The following is a 17,571-nucleotide window of genomic DNA, read 5'->3' on the forward strand; positions in this document are numbered from 1 at the left end:
CAGCGCGGCATTGCAGCTTCGGCGTGTATACTGCAGATTTCATAGAGTTTTGCAGTTTGGAATTGTACCCTTAGACTCCGTCTTTATCCGAAACTATCCGTAACTTTTGAATCAGTTTCGGTTAAGGTTATGGATATTTTTTTATTTCGGATATCCGATAGTTTCGGTTACGGATATCCATAACATCCCTGCTTGGTAAGATGGCCCTCTCCGTCCCGCTCATACCTTTTAAAATGGCTTCTCCACCTCACTTAAGCCAGAAACTTGAATTTTGGGCACATTAGAATAATATTTTTAACCAAGGTAGATAAACAGGGTGTCCACTGCAAATGTTCGAAAAAATTCCCTGACTTTCCCTGACAATTTTTTCAAAATTCCCTGACCAACTATGTAGTATGTATAAGGAAAAAAATCTATCTCAATTATTTTTTAACTTACACAATAAATTATGAAATTCGACGAAAATTGACACCCCTTATGATATTTTACATTACCACGACCACAATTTTTCAATTATTCCTGATTTTCTGTTTATATCGGCAACTTAAGTAGTGCTGCTGTTCACCCCAACTCTTCAAACCCCCAGAATCCTTGCAGTTTTGACACAAAANTTTTTTTTTTAGATAAAAAACTAAAAAGGAGTAATATAATTATGACTAAAAACAAAGTCATAATGTAGATCACTCCAAACCTGAAAAAAAATGCTTCGATAGTCAAGATCAAAGGTCTTTCCAAATTAATTAAATCCCTCATTTTACAATCACTGGGAAATTTCGGGAGACAAACAGTGTTTTGGTAGACAAAATCCCAATATTTCCCTGACTTTCCAGGTGACCCCTCTATTTCACTGACTTTCCCTGACTGCTATGAGCTTCCCTGACTTTTCCCTGACTTTCCAGAATGTGGACACCCTGAAAGTTAAAAACGGGATTATTTCCAATAAACAAAAATTGTCGACAATTACACCAAGATTTTACAAAGTGTTATACCATTTTGGAATCCTTACTAAATGCGCCAAATTATGACGTCACTTGCCACACTCGCGTAGTACAATTTTTTTTCAGTACAGTCAGTTTAAACTAGGCAAAATTTTTATTTTGATATTTTTTTTGGGAATAATGTATTTTTTTCATCCAAGTTGGAGCAGCTGGTTTTGTAATTTTGATTACAATTTAGAGAAGCTTTATTCAGGGTTACATAACAAAAAAAAAAATTTGGAAAAAGTGAAGATTTGTGGCAACAAGAGTAAAAAGACCGTCACCGGGAGTAGAATTTTTTGATTTTTTTTAATGGCTATTATTTTGACAAAATGTCACATAGATTTTTTTTATATTTTTCTGATAACCAGCATAACTTGCCTCAATACCCAGTTCCGGCTTGACATTACATTACGGGACACCCTGTATGTCCGTGGGCGTACCCAGCTTCTGCAAGTGACACCTCCCAGCCCTTGTACATTTAGTTTTACACTTACCATGGTGCAGTGCCCGCTGGTAAAGGTTGAGGTGCGCAAGGTGTAGGCGGTTGTTGCACGAGGACGGCGCACCCGGGCCCTGCGCTTGCGTCGACTCGCACAGCAGCCGTAGTGCAAGAAGTTTGCCGGCCCTACACGACAGGTTAAAAATATAAACTACTTAAAAAAGGAGACATAATATTTTTAAGATCAAAATTTTAAAAACGATTCTAGGAGTCTAGTAAATTCAAAAATAAAAATCAAATCAAAATCAAAAACATTTATTCAGTTTAGACCACAAGTGGCACTTATGAAATAGTAGGAAAATAAATGCCATGTGACAGTCCAAAATATAAAAAAAAATGTCTTAATTTGTTTAAGTTTTATGAATTACATAGTTACAAATCGACAAATATAATTTACATGTTTTATTATCCATTTGTAATACCAAGCAAACCTTGCAGTTGAATATTTAGCACGGCGTAGACGAAAAAAAGAAACAAAAGTTTATTTACTAATATCTGCCAGTTTAGTAGTGATTTGAAATAAAGTAAAAATTAATACACACTCAGTAGGTCATCAGAATCAATTAAATAATTTTAAAATTAATGACGTAAGTTTGATTTTTATTCATCATTTTTTATTTTCTATTACTAACCTGTGCGAAGGCGGCAAGGCCTCGGCTTCTAGACACCATCCCGCCACGAGATTAAACGGCACATGGATCTCCGTATTTCCATTTAGGGTTTGGTTTGCGCTTATCTGAAATAGAAAACTATCTTGAGCGATAAGATCAAAATATTTTGCCGTTTTCATATCACAAATGTATCCAGTGTGATAATAATAGAATGCTATCGATTTGCGTCTGTGTGCATTCCCAAAATATTGTTCCTTTCTTTTCCTGGAATGTTTATTACAAAACACTTTTGATGTTATTCACTATTGTTAATATTAAACGATGTTAGAACACTATATAAATCACGGGTAAGGTCACTCTTGCCTTTTCGTCCACCGAAAAATCAATTTCACTGGGCGATGTTTTCAAATTCACATTAAACGAAATATCCAAAAATTGAAACGGCATTGTTTTTGGTTCATTAACACATTTTTAGTACCATCAAAACCTCAATCTGTCAAATTGACATGAACAAAAACAATGGAGATTGAATTATTTCTAAATACCCTCCATAAGTGCGATCATTCTTGTTGTTATTTACGAACTCCGCAGATTTTTTGTAAATGCTCCTTAAAAATATCAACTAACTCCTAAAATGTTATCGACTGAATTTTGAATAAATTCCTTAAAGCTTAAACTTTGTCCAAAAATTTAAATGTAACAATTAACCTTTCGGAGCCTCCTCAGGAGTCTCCTTTTTCCTGCTCTTCTTTCGCATGGGCACTCCTTGAATACTTTCGAGTTGGATAGCAGCTCGCACAACCTTAGTAACACCATGCACGAAGCCCGCCCGACCTTTGACTGGGAATAGTCACTTCTTATAAAAGTCAACAAAAAAAAAACAAAAGAAATATTTTTCTAACACAACAAAGGATAAACGCGGCAATGGATGGCTATGAATGTTATGATTGAGAAATTCTACAGCGCGCCAAACGTCGAGATATCGAATGATAAGTTATCCCAGCAGGCCATGTTTGAGATAAAAATTAACAGATGCCCCAATACCTATTAGATGACACGATTTTATTGCGTATGTGCGATTGGTGTTGGCGGTGTGAATGGCTTTGTTATTTATGTTTCCTATTTTAGCGGGTAAATGAACTTGTTTGTTATAATATTCACTTTAGACTTAAACGTATGGGGTCACACGTCCCATTGCCGTCTTGTATTAGAACAAACATGCAAGCGAGTGGAAACTATTGATTCGCTACACTTAATCTTTCGAGATAAGTTGATTTATGACGTAGTGAGTGGACGCTGCATACCACTTTATTCATGAGGCAAACATGTTTTTTCACATTCATATTCAGAGTGCACGGTGAAACTTAGATAAAATAATATTATACGCAATAATATTTTATATCAATCTTTGTTGACTACTGTCAACAAAGATTGATATAAAATATTATTATTATTGATATAAAATAGTATTGAAATAGTCAAACAATAGCTATACTTAGCTATTGTTTGACTATTTCAATACATCGTGATTGTGATTAATAAACAATAATAAAATTGAACTATTTTAGGGCCTTTGAAACGAATTAAATGTTAATGAAAGTTAAAAGTTATTTTATTTAAACCAATATTAATTTTGACCTGTAAAATCTGTATTAGTGACAATTTAAGCGCTGTGGAGACAAGATATATTTCAAAATGCTATGGCAGAATATGTAGAACTTTTTCATTATAAGAACTATTGTAAGCACATTCTTTGAAATAAACTATTCTTCTTCTTCTTCAATGCGTAATGCTGTAATGCTATACATGTAGGCCTTGTTCAGATACGCGCGGTTTGTGGGTGTTTCTCATTGGCGAGGCACTGAGGCATTGAGGTGTCCATGTTTCGATGCAAACTGTCCGAGAACAGCCCAGTAACTGCGCGGATTCCGCCGTGTCTAAACTAGGCCCTATACTCGGGCAGAGCTCTTACCTTGAGCAGCGTGGAGTTGAGATGTATGAGGTAGTTTTTACGTAAGACGATTTAGGGGGGAGGGGGGTCAACATAGTCTTATTTTTCTTATAATAGGGGGAGGGGGTCAAAAACTACTGAAAATAGTCTTGCGTAATAAATGAATGGCCCCATACTGCGGTCACGTCGGGCAGCCGCCATTCTTTACCCCCACCACAGAATAAGTAATAGTACAGGTACAGAAGGTTTACTCCGCAAGACGATTTAAATAAATGCGAGTCTTGCTACGACGCGATACAGTGGAATTCAGCTCGCACAGCACTACGTACCTACAATTTTATTCACCTACAAGTTTTGTCTCTTTCTATCGCGTGCCTCTGAACTCTTCTTACGCTGTTAGGGTTGCTGTCTAGTAGTGTCTAGTAAAAAAATACTTAATATACTTATTTGTAATGAGGTACGTATGTAGGTAAGTACGCATTCATTATGGAAAACCTTGGGAGAGGCCTTTGTCCAGCAGTGGACGTCATTAATTTGCTGAAACGAACGAACGCATTCTGAGCAGTAGTCATGGTAGGTTAGGTTCCTATACTATCCTAAGAATTATTGATTACCTACATGGCCAACATACCTTTCAGCATCTTTGGGAAGCGAAAAAATCCGGTAGATTTCTTTTCGAATTTAAACACCCGAACGCCGTACAATAATATTTATTTCTATTTACGTCCATTTTGTAATAATACTTCGATCATAGAATTAGGTACTACAACGCACGCCAGCGTCCTGACGAGCGCGCGCGTGACACTCGACTGATATAATACCCGCCGGCGGGGCGCTGCGCTATAGGAAATTATCGGATGTACCGCGCGGAGTGAGCTAGGCCTGCCCCCACCCACCATCAGCCAACCTAGTCTTCAATGCTGTGGAAAGGAACCCACCTCGAACAGCGTGGAGTTGAGATGTATGAGGTAGTTGTATAGATGCGCGTGCGCATTACGCATGGAACATTTCATGAATAGCAGGTGAAAAATCATATGAAATGAATTTCATTAATCACACCTGCTATTTTTCTTCACATAGACTGCTATAATTTCGCAGTCAACGAAATCACGAATCACATGAATTTCATTCATTCATTCGAGCGAAGTCCGTGAGCGCTGCTCTGCTAAGTGACCGAGCGAGTAAGAAGGAATGATTTGATCATGTGCGTGTTAGAAAAGGACAAGAGATGTGATGACGAACGAAACTGAGCATTTTAAATATGAACTTTAAACTCAAAGGAGTAAGGTTTAGATTTCCTTGTCATGATTCGTATGATTTCATTAGATAGCAGGCAGATGAAATGAATGATTTTTCACTAGTCGCGCGGTTAGTGATTGTTTTGTTGCATACATACTGTGCTGCGGAACTGTTTGTTTTTTGTTGTGCGACATAAAATCAAACAGATATTAAGTCACATTCAATATAGGTAGNACTGATATAATACCCGCCGGCGGGGCGCTGCGCTATAGGAAATTATCGGATGTACCGCGCGGAGTGAGCTAGGCCTGCCCCCACCCACCATCAGCCAACCTAGTCTTCAATGCTGTGGAAAGGAACCCACCTCGAACAGCGTGGAGTTGAGATGTATGAGGTAGTTGTATAGATGCGCGTGCGCATTACGCATGGAACATTTCATGAATAGCAGGTGAAAAATCATATGAAATGAATTTCATTAATCACACCTGCTATTTTTCTTCACATAGACTGCTATAATTTCGCAGTCAACGAAATCACGAATCACATGAATTTCATTCATTCATTCGAGCGAAGTCCGTGAGCGCTGCTCTGCTAAGTGACCGAGCGAGTAAGAAGGAATGATTTGATCATGTGCGTGTTAGAAAAGGACAAGAGATGTGATGACGAACGAAACTGAGCATTTTAAATATGAACTTTAAACTCAAAGGAGTAAGGTTTAGATTTCCTTGTCATGATTCGTATGATTTCATTAGATAGCAGGCAGATGAAATGAATGATTTTTCACTAGTCGCGCGGTTAGTGATTGTTTTGTTGCATACATACTGTGCTGCGGAACTGTTTGTTTTTTGTTGTGCGACATAAAATCAAACAGATATTAAGTCACATTCAATATAGGTAGCTAATTAGCAATCGTTCATCATAATTCATACTTCATTAAAAGTAGCACATTATATGAAAGAGCTATATTTTAACACTGCGAATAAAAATCATTGCCTGTGAAATTTCACATGTGAAATCACATGAATAAAAATCATCATTTCATGAAATGAAAATGAACGGAAAATAGCAATCATTTCCATGCCTAGTGCGCATACGGGTCGCGCAACTGGTTGGCGTCTCCAAGCGCAGCTAGCATGCGGCACCACAGTACTGTGGCGACATCGGGCGACCGTCATTACTACCCCACCATTAGCCGACCTAGTCTAGTATGAGGTAGTTGTATAGATGCGCGTGCGCGTCGTGCAGCCGATTAGGGGCGCCGACACCTTTGTTTGTCACCTGTCATCCGCTTTGCAATGGAGGGAAGTCGAACCTTAATTTCGAACTCCTCCTTGTTCTTCTGATTAATTTCGTTGCGTGTCCAATGACAGTTTAACTGTCCCCCGTGGCGGTCAAGCTGTAGATCCTGGCTACACAGGAGTTGCAGTGGTGGGAATAGTCCCGTAGGGGCGCCGAACTGCTCTTACTAGCTTGCCTAGTGTTCAATGACAATGTATGACTCACCTTGAGCAGCGTGGAGTTGAGATGTATGAGGTAGTTGTATAGATGCGCGTGCGCATGCGGGTCGCGCAGCTGGTTGGGGTCGCCCAGCGCGGCCAGCATGCGGCGCCATAGCACAGCAGCGACGTCGGGCAGCCAGCCGCGCGCGGTGCCGCCCAGTACCACGCCGACGCCTTCGCCGCCGCCGCCGCCGCGAGCGAGTTCTACACCCGCGAAGCCCGACCCGCCCCCGCTGCCTGAGTCGTTCTCCGACCATTCTAGGGCGGGAAAAGTAAACAGTTTCTTCAATAGCCTTGTATTGTTTTTAATCGTGTTTTGTTTTTAATAGAACAGCGTCATTGTTGATTTAAATGTTCCATGATTCCATGCTTATACGAGCGTAATATCAAGTGGTTAGTTTAATTGATTTCGGATTAAGTTAGAATTATGCTCTGACTTGAGTGGTCATGGACTAAATTTGACCAATTGTTGGAAAATGTAACAAAAATGTGTTAAAACACGAATACAAATTATCTTGTTATTGATAACGTCTGTTTCTTACCGACATTGCCACCATCGGATGCCAAATCAATTTGTAATGGAGAATCTTTGATTGAACTGCTTTCCACTCCGCTAGAGGGCGCTGGCGAAGGAGACCGAGATCCTGAACAAACAATGCAATAAATTATGTAAAAGTCTTCTATATGGCAATTTAAAAGTATATATAAAATGTGTATGTTTCAGACTTACCACTGGCTGAATCACGCTCCTCATTTTGAACCGAATGCCTCAGTGAGTCCAATGAGTACCATCTTCTTGGCTTATTGTTAGGTTCTTTGGTTTCTTCTGTATACAAAAAGAAAATATGATACCATAAGTTTACAAAACAATACTCAGTAATAGCTTTTCATTATTAAACCAATAAATATTGTGATATTGCCCTATAATAGAGTTAGATACTGACCGTTGGAGAGCGCAGCAGCGTGTTTCCCAAGGTGCGGGTCGCTTCTCGCGCGAGCCAGCTGTCGCCGCGTGCTGCCCGTCTCTTTGCGTTGCTGCGATTCATGGCCCACCTTAGGGGACTTGCCTGAAGGAAAAATATTTAATTGAATAATTATATTTCATTTACTTAAAATGTATTAAGTTATTCTTTACTTTGAATGGTTTCGTGATGCCTTGAGTAAGTCGTCACGTGTCTGCACTGCATACCGATAAAGACCGATGAAGTGCACGTTGTTTACATAGCCACGTAGCAAGCCTGGGGCTAGTCTTATATGTTCAACATTCCGAGCGAGAAGTGAGTGGAACATAATACATGGTAATGTGAATACATTTTATTGACACACTGGTCACAGAGCTTTTGAGAAGAGGTATTGCAACTGAAATAGGCAGAGTGTGAACGGGACTATTCCCACGGCTGTAACTCTTTTGTGTAGTTTTACTTCCGAGGTGTCATCTCCAGTGACGTCACTCACCCGGCGTCCTGGCATCAGCCGGTGCAATAGCTCGCCCTCTCGGCGGGCGGGGGTGAGGCGCGGGTTGCGGGGCGGGGGTAGCACGACGCGCACGTGACCGCGAGTCTGCCGCACTCGTCTCGGACAAGTCGAGGGAATACACGTGTCTCGCCAATACTCGCGTGAGCGTCTCCATTGTTTTCTGTTCAAGGAACCGTGTTTATTCGTAGACTTTTTAGCAGTATTGGACAAGCTGTTTAGAGTAAAAATGGTGTTAGAGCGCGGGCGTGCAAATCATATAAATTCGAAGTTTGGAATGAGGGAAAATACATCTGAAGTGAGCATATCCTAATTCGGACATGTCTGGCTAGTGATACATAAAAAAAATTTCATAATCGAAATCAAATAACTTGATTTGCCTGAAAACAAAAGCGTGAGAAGCTCCATTTGTTAGTAGAAATATTTACATTCAGGTTAGTAACGAACCATATACCGAAGAAAGCCGCCTGCAAGTCCTGCAACCTTATAATACACAAGCAAACATTAAAATTGTGACATTTCTTCATACCGCCCACTCTTTGATCAGGTCTTCCCAGTGGGTGAGCCGGGACAGTAGCTCCATGAAGTTTTGCCACAGCTCCGGTTTGACGGCCACGTTCAGGTTCGCCTTGATCCACGTCACTATCAGAGTCTGGAACAACGCTGGTGCGAGGAACCCACCTATTTTAATATTTATGCGTTAAAAAATGCAATATATACATAATTAAAAGCATCATTTTATCAAAGCCGGTACATACCTAATGATTCTTGTTTCCGCTTTGGTGGTACTTTCGTTAAGACAAGCGATGTTATTTGCAGAAGAACCAGTAACAGTTGTTCCCTGGAGGCAAAAACGGAAAAGTTATAGTTAGATATTTGAAAAAAATTAAGGATCTTTACTAACTAAAAATAAAAAATAGAGAATAGTGAATCCGTACAAGGTGGCAAAGGGACAAATATGCGAACATTAGGCTTCTACAACCCGTTTGGTCAGCATGGTGAATGTAGGCTAATACTCTATTTGTCTGTAGTTTATTAGAGTCTGTGGTTTATCGTACTCCTGCAGTGGAGACTAAACGACCTGATGAGGATGTCAGAAGTTGATAATGATCCTGTCAAGTTTAGTGGTCGACTGTGTTGAAGTTCGCGCTCATCCGATTCAAATGCCGGTGCACGATATACATGATTATGTGACAAGAATATACATGATATATGACAACAGAGGACGTAGTGTGTTTACGTCAAACGTATTCGATGTTAGCTGCGTAAAAAGTGACATTAAATGGTTGACGGATTGTACAGCGCCCCTAGCGGAATCTTTCAAGAACTAAAATCTTCATATTTTTATTTATCGCGCTCTCTAGTGACGTTAGATATAAACTCACACTAACGCCCGTATTCACAAACATTACTATGAGGTCTCACTGTGCGCGTGGACGCACAGGGTGACACACGAACCAATCACTGAGCTTCTATTCAACGCTGTGCGTTCGATTTGCTGCTTCCCTTAGGCAAGCATCGTTTGTGAATACGAGCGTAAGCCCTCAGTCTACACGATATATGACAAGAGTACATACCATGAGTTGGCGTCCATAGCAACATGCATGACCATGTAGCGGTAGATGTTGAGCACGCGCTTGCAGGTGTCGGTCTGCTCGTCCAGCAGCTGCTGCTGGCTCAGCGCGCCCGGCGGCGCCACCGGCGACGGCGCCGCCAGGAACACGTTCGCCGCTTGCGTCATGAACACTTGCAGAACGTTCTGGGGAAGATAATAATAAATCAAATCAAAATTATCTTTATTTTTTTAGACTAGGGTTCCTCAATTTTTTTTGTCAAGGAACCCTAATTGATTATACTTTTCCTTGCGGAACCCCCGTACTACTCCGCCCGCACGCCCTGCCCCTCCCTTGTGCGTAAACAAGTCGGTGCGCGCGAACAACGTCGATCACGAAACGTGGGATAATATTTTTTACGGAATCCTTGCAGCCTTTCCACGGAACCCCAGGGTTCCGCGGACCACCTTTCGGGAACCGCTGGTTTAGACTAATTAAATTAGTACTTATTAATCGTCAAATGCTCTTAAGGTGCCTATACATGTCTCATTCTTTTTGTGCCCTACCAGCGCTTCGAGACAAACATTTGGCAAGTGCTGAGAAGAAGCGCCGCAACAAACTCAGTCACCACTGTCTGCCGGTTTAAAAATATAAAAAAGTAGGAAGTTACAGTTACAATGTGAGATAACAATAACAATGTGAGAATTGAGGTTTCATGGCGGATTTAGTGGTGGTCGTTGGGAGAAAACCCAGTTTTGACGTATGCGTATGCGCATATAAAGGGATTCTTTAACATAATATTCAGTTTAACTTGATTCGTGTTAAATTAAATGGTTGTAATTAAATTCGAAAATGTTTGGTTGGTGAATAATATAAATCTATGACAAACATATTATTTGATATTTAGATTTTAGACGACAGGGTGAGTGACTGTGATATACTCATTTATCAAGGTTGGGAAGCCCTTTGCTTGACAAATACAATACAAACGATGCAGGAAAAAGATGTAACTTTTCCTTACGTTATCATTTATCATTATGCATAATTTACCATAATAAGGCGGCAGACTTACCTAAATCATACTTGTATATTAAATGTTATCTTACTACATTCCTAGCTTCTCCAACTTTGTGCGCGTAGAAATAATTTTACTTGATTGAAACAGGTTTATTTTGTAATAAGGATCAATATGCGAACGTCAGGCACCCCTACACCGTATGGCTAGCGTGGGGAGTGTAGGCTAAATTCTCCATTTGCCTCTAATAAATATAATAATAAAGGTTCGCGCTCCTTCAGTGAATGGACTTGATGATCTTGATGCTTACCTGCAGGCCGGCTCGCACCATGACGTTGTCGCGGCCCACGGCGCCCAGGTAGGAGTCGTTGCGCAGGCGCCGCGGCGGCGCTAGCGGCTCGCCCGCCGGCTGCTCGTATGTATCGTCTGGTCCGTGAGCACGTAGAATTTTGTCCAATGACCCCAAGCTACCCATCCTTATCGCTCGCGCGTAATTATGATGCTATCGCGCTCCCACACTCACTGCGGGTGCCAGTCGCACAGTCGCGACAGCAATATAATTACGCACGAGCGATAAGGATGGGTAGCTAGGGGTCATTGGACAAAATTCTACGTGCTCACGGACCAGGCTTTAGTCTACATGAGGAAGATGCTTACCTGCAGGCCGGCTCGCACCATGACGTTGTCGCGGCCCACGGCGCCCAGATAGGAGTCGTTGCGCAGGCGCCGCGGCGGCGCTAGCGGCTCGCCCGCCGGCAGCTCGTATGTAGTCTCCATGAGGAACGGCGGGATTTCTGCCACCTTTCGAAAGAAAATTTTGTTATTTAAATAAATTAGGCTGGGTTGCACCATCTAACTTTAACTTTACTTATGTATTTACCCTATTTTTTGAGCAAATAAATAATTTGAATTTGAATTTAACAAACGTCAAATATCTGTCAAATTCCATACAAAAAGTACCGGTTATCTTCATAGTTACCGTTAAAGTTAGGTGGTGCAACTCAACCTTAATATATTATTTTTGTCTATTTTCACTATAAAAATTAACTGCTTGCTACATACTTCACTTAAAAATCGATCCACAAAAATTTTTATACAGAATTTTCAAATATGCGGCATTACGAATACATTTGTCTAAGATTCAGGCTTCTCCGCGGCTTAAAGATAAATGGTAAGATTAATGAATAAAGTCGTTTTACCATGCGAAAAGTACACGTAAATTAACCACATAGCTTATTTTTTCAGACACAAGCCTCCCGTCTGGCCAATGTCAAAATTTATTTCCCTTTGGTAAATTAGATAGGGTCATACAGCATGCTCCTGCAGTGGATACCAATGAATGCGCCTCCAGTGGCTGCATAGAGATGAAGACTACGATACTCACGTTCATCTGTATCCAGTCCTTGTAGAGCGCGATGACGCGCCGGACGGCGGCGGCGTGCGCGAAGGGCAGCAGGAAGGCCTGGCGCAGCACCTCGATGGTGAAGTCCACGTGCTCGCGCGACGCGCCGCACAGCACGTCGCGCACCACCAGCTCTGAGCTCAGTTCTTCGTACATGCCTGACGCTGCTGCAACCACATCGTCACCATGATCAGATCATTACATCACATAACCACGATAGCCGAACGGTGAAGGGGTCGGACTGGCCGACTCGTGATCCGGGGAACGCGGGTTCGGTCCCTGCCGCCGCTCGACTATTGTGGTGAGCTCACTCGTGACACAAGCATATTTAGCTTAGTACGAGGGGCTAGCGGGAGTAGTAATTTGTGTAATAACAAATTACTAATAATCTTTAAAAAAAAAAATAAAAAAAATAATAACACTTCCACAGTTAGTACTACCATAGTAGTTACGAGAAGATTGGGACCCTAATGCTGCTGTTAATAAGCGTTAAGTGACGTCACAAGACGTGTTTCTTTATTAGGCTCTGTTTTCGCGGTGCACGAATCCCGGGCCGCCCGGGCAGGCGCTCTACGCCAGGCACTCGTCACGTGCGCGGGCGCACGTTTGGAAGGAAACCCATCTCACACTGCGCTGCTAGCTCATATTATTTTTTGATACAGAGACGCGTGTGTGAAAATGCAGAAACTAAATAAATGTAATATTTTTTACTCCTTTTGTATGCTTCAAAATCTTACCTGACTCTAAACTGGGATGCGGCGTGTTAGAAGCTGAGTCATGCGACGAGGCCCTGCTAGAATCCGACGGGTGTCCCACAGTGAAAGAGGTCTCCTCCTCATGATGCAGTGACGCGGCCGGTGTCGGCGTGCCCGAGTGCGGCGCGTGCGAGCCCGTACTGGTCATGGAGGACGGCTGGCCGCCATCGCTGCCCTGCTTCTTCATGAAATGCGCGTAGCTAGCAATCCATTTAATGAGCGTCACGCGGCAGATCACGAAGTCGTCTTCTAAGATGTTGTGCTGCACTGGCAGTTCTAAAAAATAATAATTAAAAAGTTGTCAATCAGATACTAAAATGTGTTACAAAGTACAGACGACAGCACATCACTACCCTTTTTTGTTGCAAATTCGCTCCTATTACAACTGCATAAGACACAGTATTTACATTGAATAAGTGCCTTCGTCTGTATTTTTTTATTTTAATAAAAACGTAACTTACCAAGATTGGGTTTGTAAAGAGAATTTTTGTGATTGAACTGAGGACAAATTACGGGCAAGTAATATAACTTGAACTTTTCCAGCAGAAACGCGAAACATCTCATGGCCTTGGTGTGAGAGCGATCCCTCCATTGGATTTTAGTGATCGACGTCGCCATGCCATCGAGGAGGATCTCGAAGAAATATTTGGTTTCATTGTCGACTGCTCTCTCGTTAGTACTCGCGGGCAGTAAAGGTTGGATCTCAACCGTTTGTACGGGGTTAAGCGCATTTGTGTCGTGGAATATTGACGCCGAGACGTTTGCGATCTTGCCGATTATGCCAGTGGATGTTTGTTCTACGACGACCTTTTTCGCATTGTCCGCTGCTGAGCTAAAATTTGGGTGTTGCAATATGTCTTCCATACTGAAGTCGCCTGACTCGTGTGAAACATTTGCGGCCACGTCAAAGGGCTTGGCTTTAAGCGGGGACCCTGACGGCTGTATGCACGGCTCAGGTAACCCCGGAACGAGGGAAGCAAACATCCGATGTACTTCGATAGGCGCATTGTCTCCTAGTGCTTGATACCATAACAGGAAATATCTATAAAAATAATGTGCAATATTTAGTGGAAGTAATGTACACAAAATATAGTTATTTCTTCAGCTAGTGTTAAAGTAGCAGTACCTTATAGCCTCTGCTCTTAATTTTTGTGAATTCCAACTATGGAGGAGTTTTGAAAATATTCTCGTCAGCGAATGCAACTGCCATCGTTTCCCGATCAACTCCGGCAGAAGACATAATACTTTTTCTAGTAGGGATAAAGCTCCCTCTAACTCTTCTCTGCCAGCCTTGTGCACTAAAAATTAAAAACACATAAGTATTTATGGAATAAGGTAATACTTGGGGGTTAGTGTTGGTTAATTAAGCCAACCATAAACAAACATCAATCAGCCATACATTAAATCATGACATTAGTTTCAACTTCAAAATAACTACATTCGGGGGTATAATGTCAATGAAAAGTGAATATTCCTATTTACCAACTGGAGATAATATGACAAAAGTTAGTGCCCTTTTTATTACCTGACTATCGAAAGGGAGGATAATATATCTTAAATGATTAATATATCATGCAACTACTGTAAATGATGTAACTATGCAAGGACTGACAATGAAAATAATGTTAGGATGGAAAACTGTGGCAAAGGTAAGGATAATCAACTTTTCAATACTCCATTAATTTAGTTTCAACACTGCAATATACTTTAAAAAATGTGCTCTACTATTGTTTGTTGGCTTAAAAAATTAACTTCCAAGTTATAAAAAAAAGATAATTTATTTACAAAAATAAACTCTTGTGCAAAACCTTTGTTTTGATTTATGAACAGTATAAGTGGTTGTTATCTCATAGTGCAATGATAACAAATCGGATGCCAATGGATAAGCAAGCTCTATGAAACATGATAAGATAGCAGCATCTACCACAATACGGATTACTGAAGTACTATGACAATGACTGAAGGACAAAATAATGATGTTTTATGATCACTCATTGATGTGACTAATATACCCACAACTCACCAAGATGGAAGGGTAGTTCTGTATGGCAAAAAGAAAAATAACAAATAAGTTTTAATACCAATTTCTGTGATGTACAAATTTTGAGAACATAAAATAAAGTACTATCATGCTTTTCTGTTTAAAATCAATCAATAAAATGTGGCAAATTCATTACAAATAAAATCTATGATTAATCTAATCTTTTCCAGATAAAAATGCATTTAGATTAGAATAGGTATTATTTAATTGCAAAAGTTAGATTTTAACAAACTAGGCAATAATTTTTACTACATATACTAAAACTAGACATAATGCTGATTGTTTACTATTTTAGTAGGTCAAAATACTGTTGCAGAAATAAAACCTCCCCAGGGAAGTTTATTAAGCTACAACCTTTAAAACTGTATTTATTTTGGAGAAGTCAAGGCATATTAAGTTAATAGAAAGGACTCATACCTCTTTGGCGCAGGTTGTTTTCTGCTTGAATAAAGTTGTCATACAATATGAAGTAAACATGGCTAAAGTTGTTCTCGAAATATGTTTTGGCTTCATCTGCGTCAAAATGCTCTGTAAATTGTATAAAGGAAGGTAACTAATAACACAATAAAATAAAATTAGTGATTTCACTATGTACTAAAACCTGAAATTAAATAAAACTTTCAAGTCCAAGGAAGCCAATCTAATCATCGATTTGTCGATATTTAAGTATTACTAGATTCTCTTTAAGCTATGTTTCCCATGATATACGCGTTGTTGACCGAGACATGGAAACTACAGTTATTCTCAACTCATTAGCATGTTGCACAAAAAGTAGAGTTTTCAAATGAATTATTGCGAATACTTACTTAATAAGATACAAACAAGTTTTAATCGATCTTACAGTCCCTTAACAACGAAAAATAGCTCACCTAGGACGATTTTTAGATGTTTTAGACGAGTCGCAGAATCCTTTTTAGAATCTTGTATTTTAACCGTTGATTTTTTAACATCTTGGTGAGATTTCTTGGTAAACATGTCGATATTAGTATTATATGGTTATAACACACATCTTTTTCATTTTCACACAATAAAAAACGATAATTTCACATTGTTTTCCTGAGTTTTCACTCCCATTTTGACATTTCATTTACACAAAAATTTCAAGTTGACGTAAACAGCTATAATTTCGTCGTAAAATTTTAATATGTCAAAGGAAATGTTATTTATACAGCCACGTAAGTAACAGAAATAAGTTTTCAAAAACTTTACCAGACAGCTGTGAAGATGGCGTTAGTATAGTTGGTTCTAAATTAGATCCAACCTTTTATTACAGCGATCGACATTAAATCAAACAATCAAATGCAAAATACAATCTTATATTATTTAAAAACTTTGAACGCTTTTTAAATAAATGATTAAACGAACTAAAAAAACTATCTAATGTTCATGACTAAAAACAAAAGCGCCATCTGTAGTTCACTGAATAGTATCCATGAGAATCCTAATGAGAATGGAATCTGAAGAATACTTTTGGGATCATCTTGGAATTAAACTTTGCTATATCCCTCAGGCTATATTATCTGGCTGATGCCTGTGAATTAACTGGTGCGGATTAAATAATAATATCGTCAAATAAAATAATATACCAAATAATATTAAGTAAGTAATTTTAATGTAAACTTAAGTTTCATCAAAATCCGTTCAGTAGATTTTTCGTGAGAGTATCAACTTCACAAATATATTGTAGGAGCATGGTAAGAGATATTCCGCTGTTTACCCAACTGCAATAATGAGAGTATACGATTTGGTTGTAGAATGACCTGCTGCTAGATAGGATACACTAGAAAGGACAATGACCAAAAGTGGTCCAAATGTCCACCACTAATGAGACCTATATTGGCTTATAGTCAATTAAATAGAATTAACTTTCAGTATGGGATGAAAAAAAAATAAGCTGTCAGTAAAAAGTTATGACTGTTTGAAAAATTGTAGTGGTTTACGCGCTAATCTCAGGAACTACTGGTCCGATTTGAAAAATTATTTTTGTTATGGATAATAGCCCATTTATCAAGGATGGTTTTAGATTATATAACATCACCCTACATCCAATAGGGGTGGAGCAGTAAAGACAAATGTTGGAAAAATGGGAAATATTATTCAAACTATTTTCACGCGTACAAAGTCGTAGGCACAGCTAGTATATAATATAATTCATCTATAACCCCGCACCAGTTGGAAAAAAGACTATTTTACCCCTTTCGCATTATTCCAAGTATTCCAATATTGTTGTCTTTCTTCTGAGCTTATTTTTTTTTTCTTTTAGCGAGAACCTAACACGGCATGCGAGATGATAAGCGACATGACATAATTATGCATAGATTAGTCCAAAATGTGCGATGGATAGCATGATATCAAGAACATTTTTCGGATGAAAAGGTGAAAAACACATTGAAGTAATATTACTACGTATACATTATAACTCAATGGAAAAACATGACTTTTCATTCAGTCATAACTTTTTACTGACAGCATATTTTTGATTGCGGTTTGGTTATAATGAATCAGTATTTAGTAGACTATTTTACTACATAGGTCTCGTTAGTGGTGGACATT

General features: G+C 39.6%; 1 protein-coding gene across 1 annotated transcript; it reads right to left on the reverse strand.

Moving 5' to 3' along the window:
* Positions 1–1,474: 1,474 nt before the first annotated feature.
* LOC114352305 (probable Rho GTPase-activating protein CG5521) lies at positions 1,475–16,127 on the reverse strand (the record flags this gene model as incomplete). Its single annotated transcript, XM_028303848.1, has 19 exons — positions 15,888–16,127; positions 15,436–15,546; positions 15,001–15,018; positions 14,104–14,275; positions 13,439–14,019; positions 12,960–13,253; positions 12,205–12,389; positions 11,587–11,621; positions 11,131–11,239; positions 9,830–10,011; positions 9,011–9,093; positions 8,782–8,933; positions 8,235–8,415; positions 7,724–7,846; positions 7,510–7,605; positions 7,322–7,423; positions 6,784–7,037; positions 2,112–2,215; positions 1,475–1,605 (listed from the first exon to the last, which is right to left on the reverse strand). Coding segments are annotated over exons 1-19 (3,019 nt in total), but the record flags the coding sequence as incomplete, so codon positions are not given.
* Positions 16,128–17,571: the final 1,444 nt, after the last annotated feature.

Source organism: Ostrinia furnacalis, unplaced genomic scaffold, assembly GCF_004193835.3.
Source record: "Ostrinia furnacalis isolate ACB-3 unplaced genomic scaffold, ASM419383v2 OfSCF1316, whole genome shotgun sequence".
Lineage (NCBI taxonomy): Eukaryota > Metazoa > Arthropoda > Insecta > Lepidoptera > Crambidae > Ostrinia > Ostrinia furnacalis.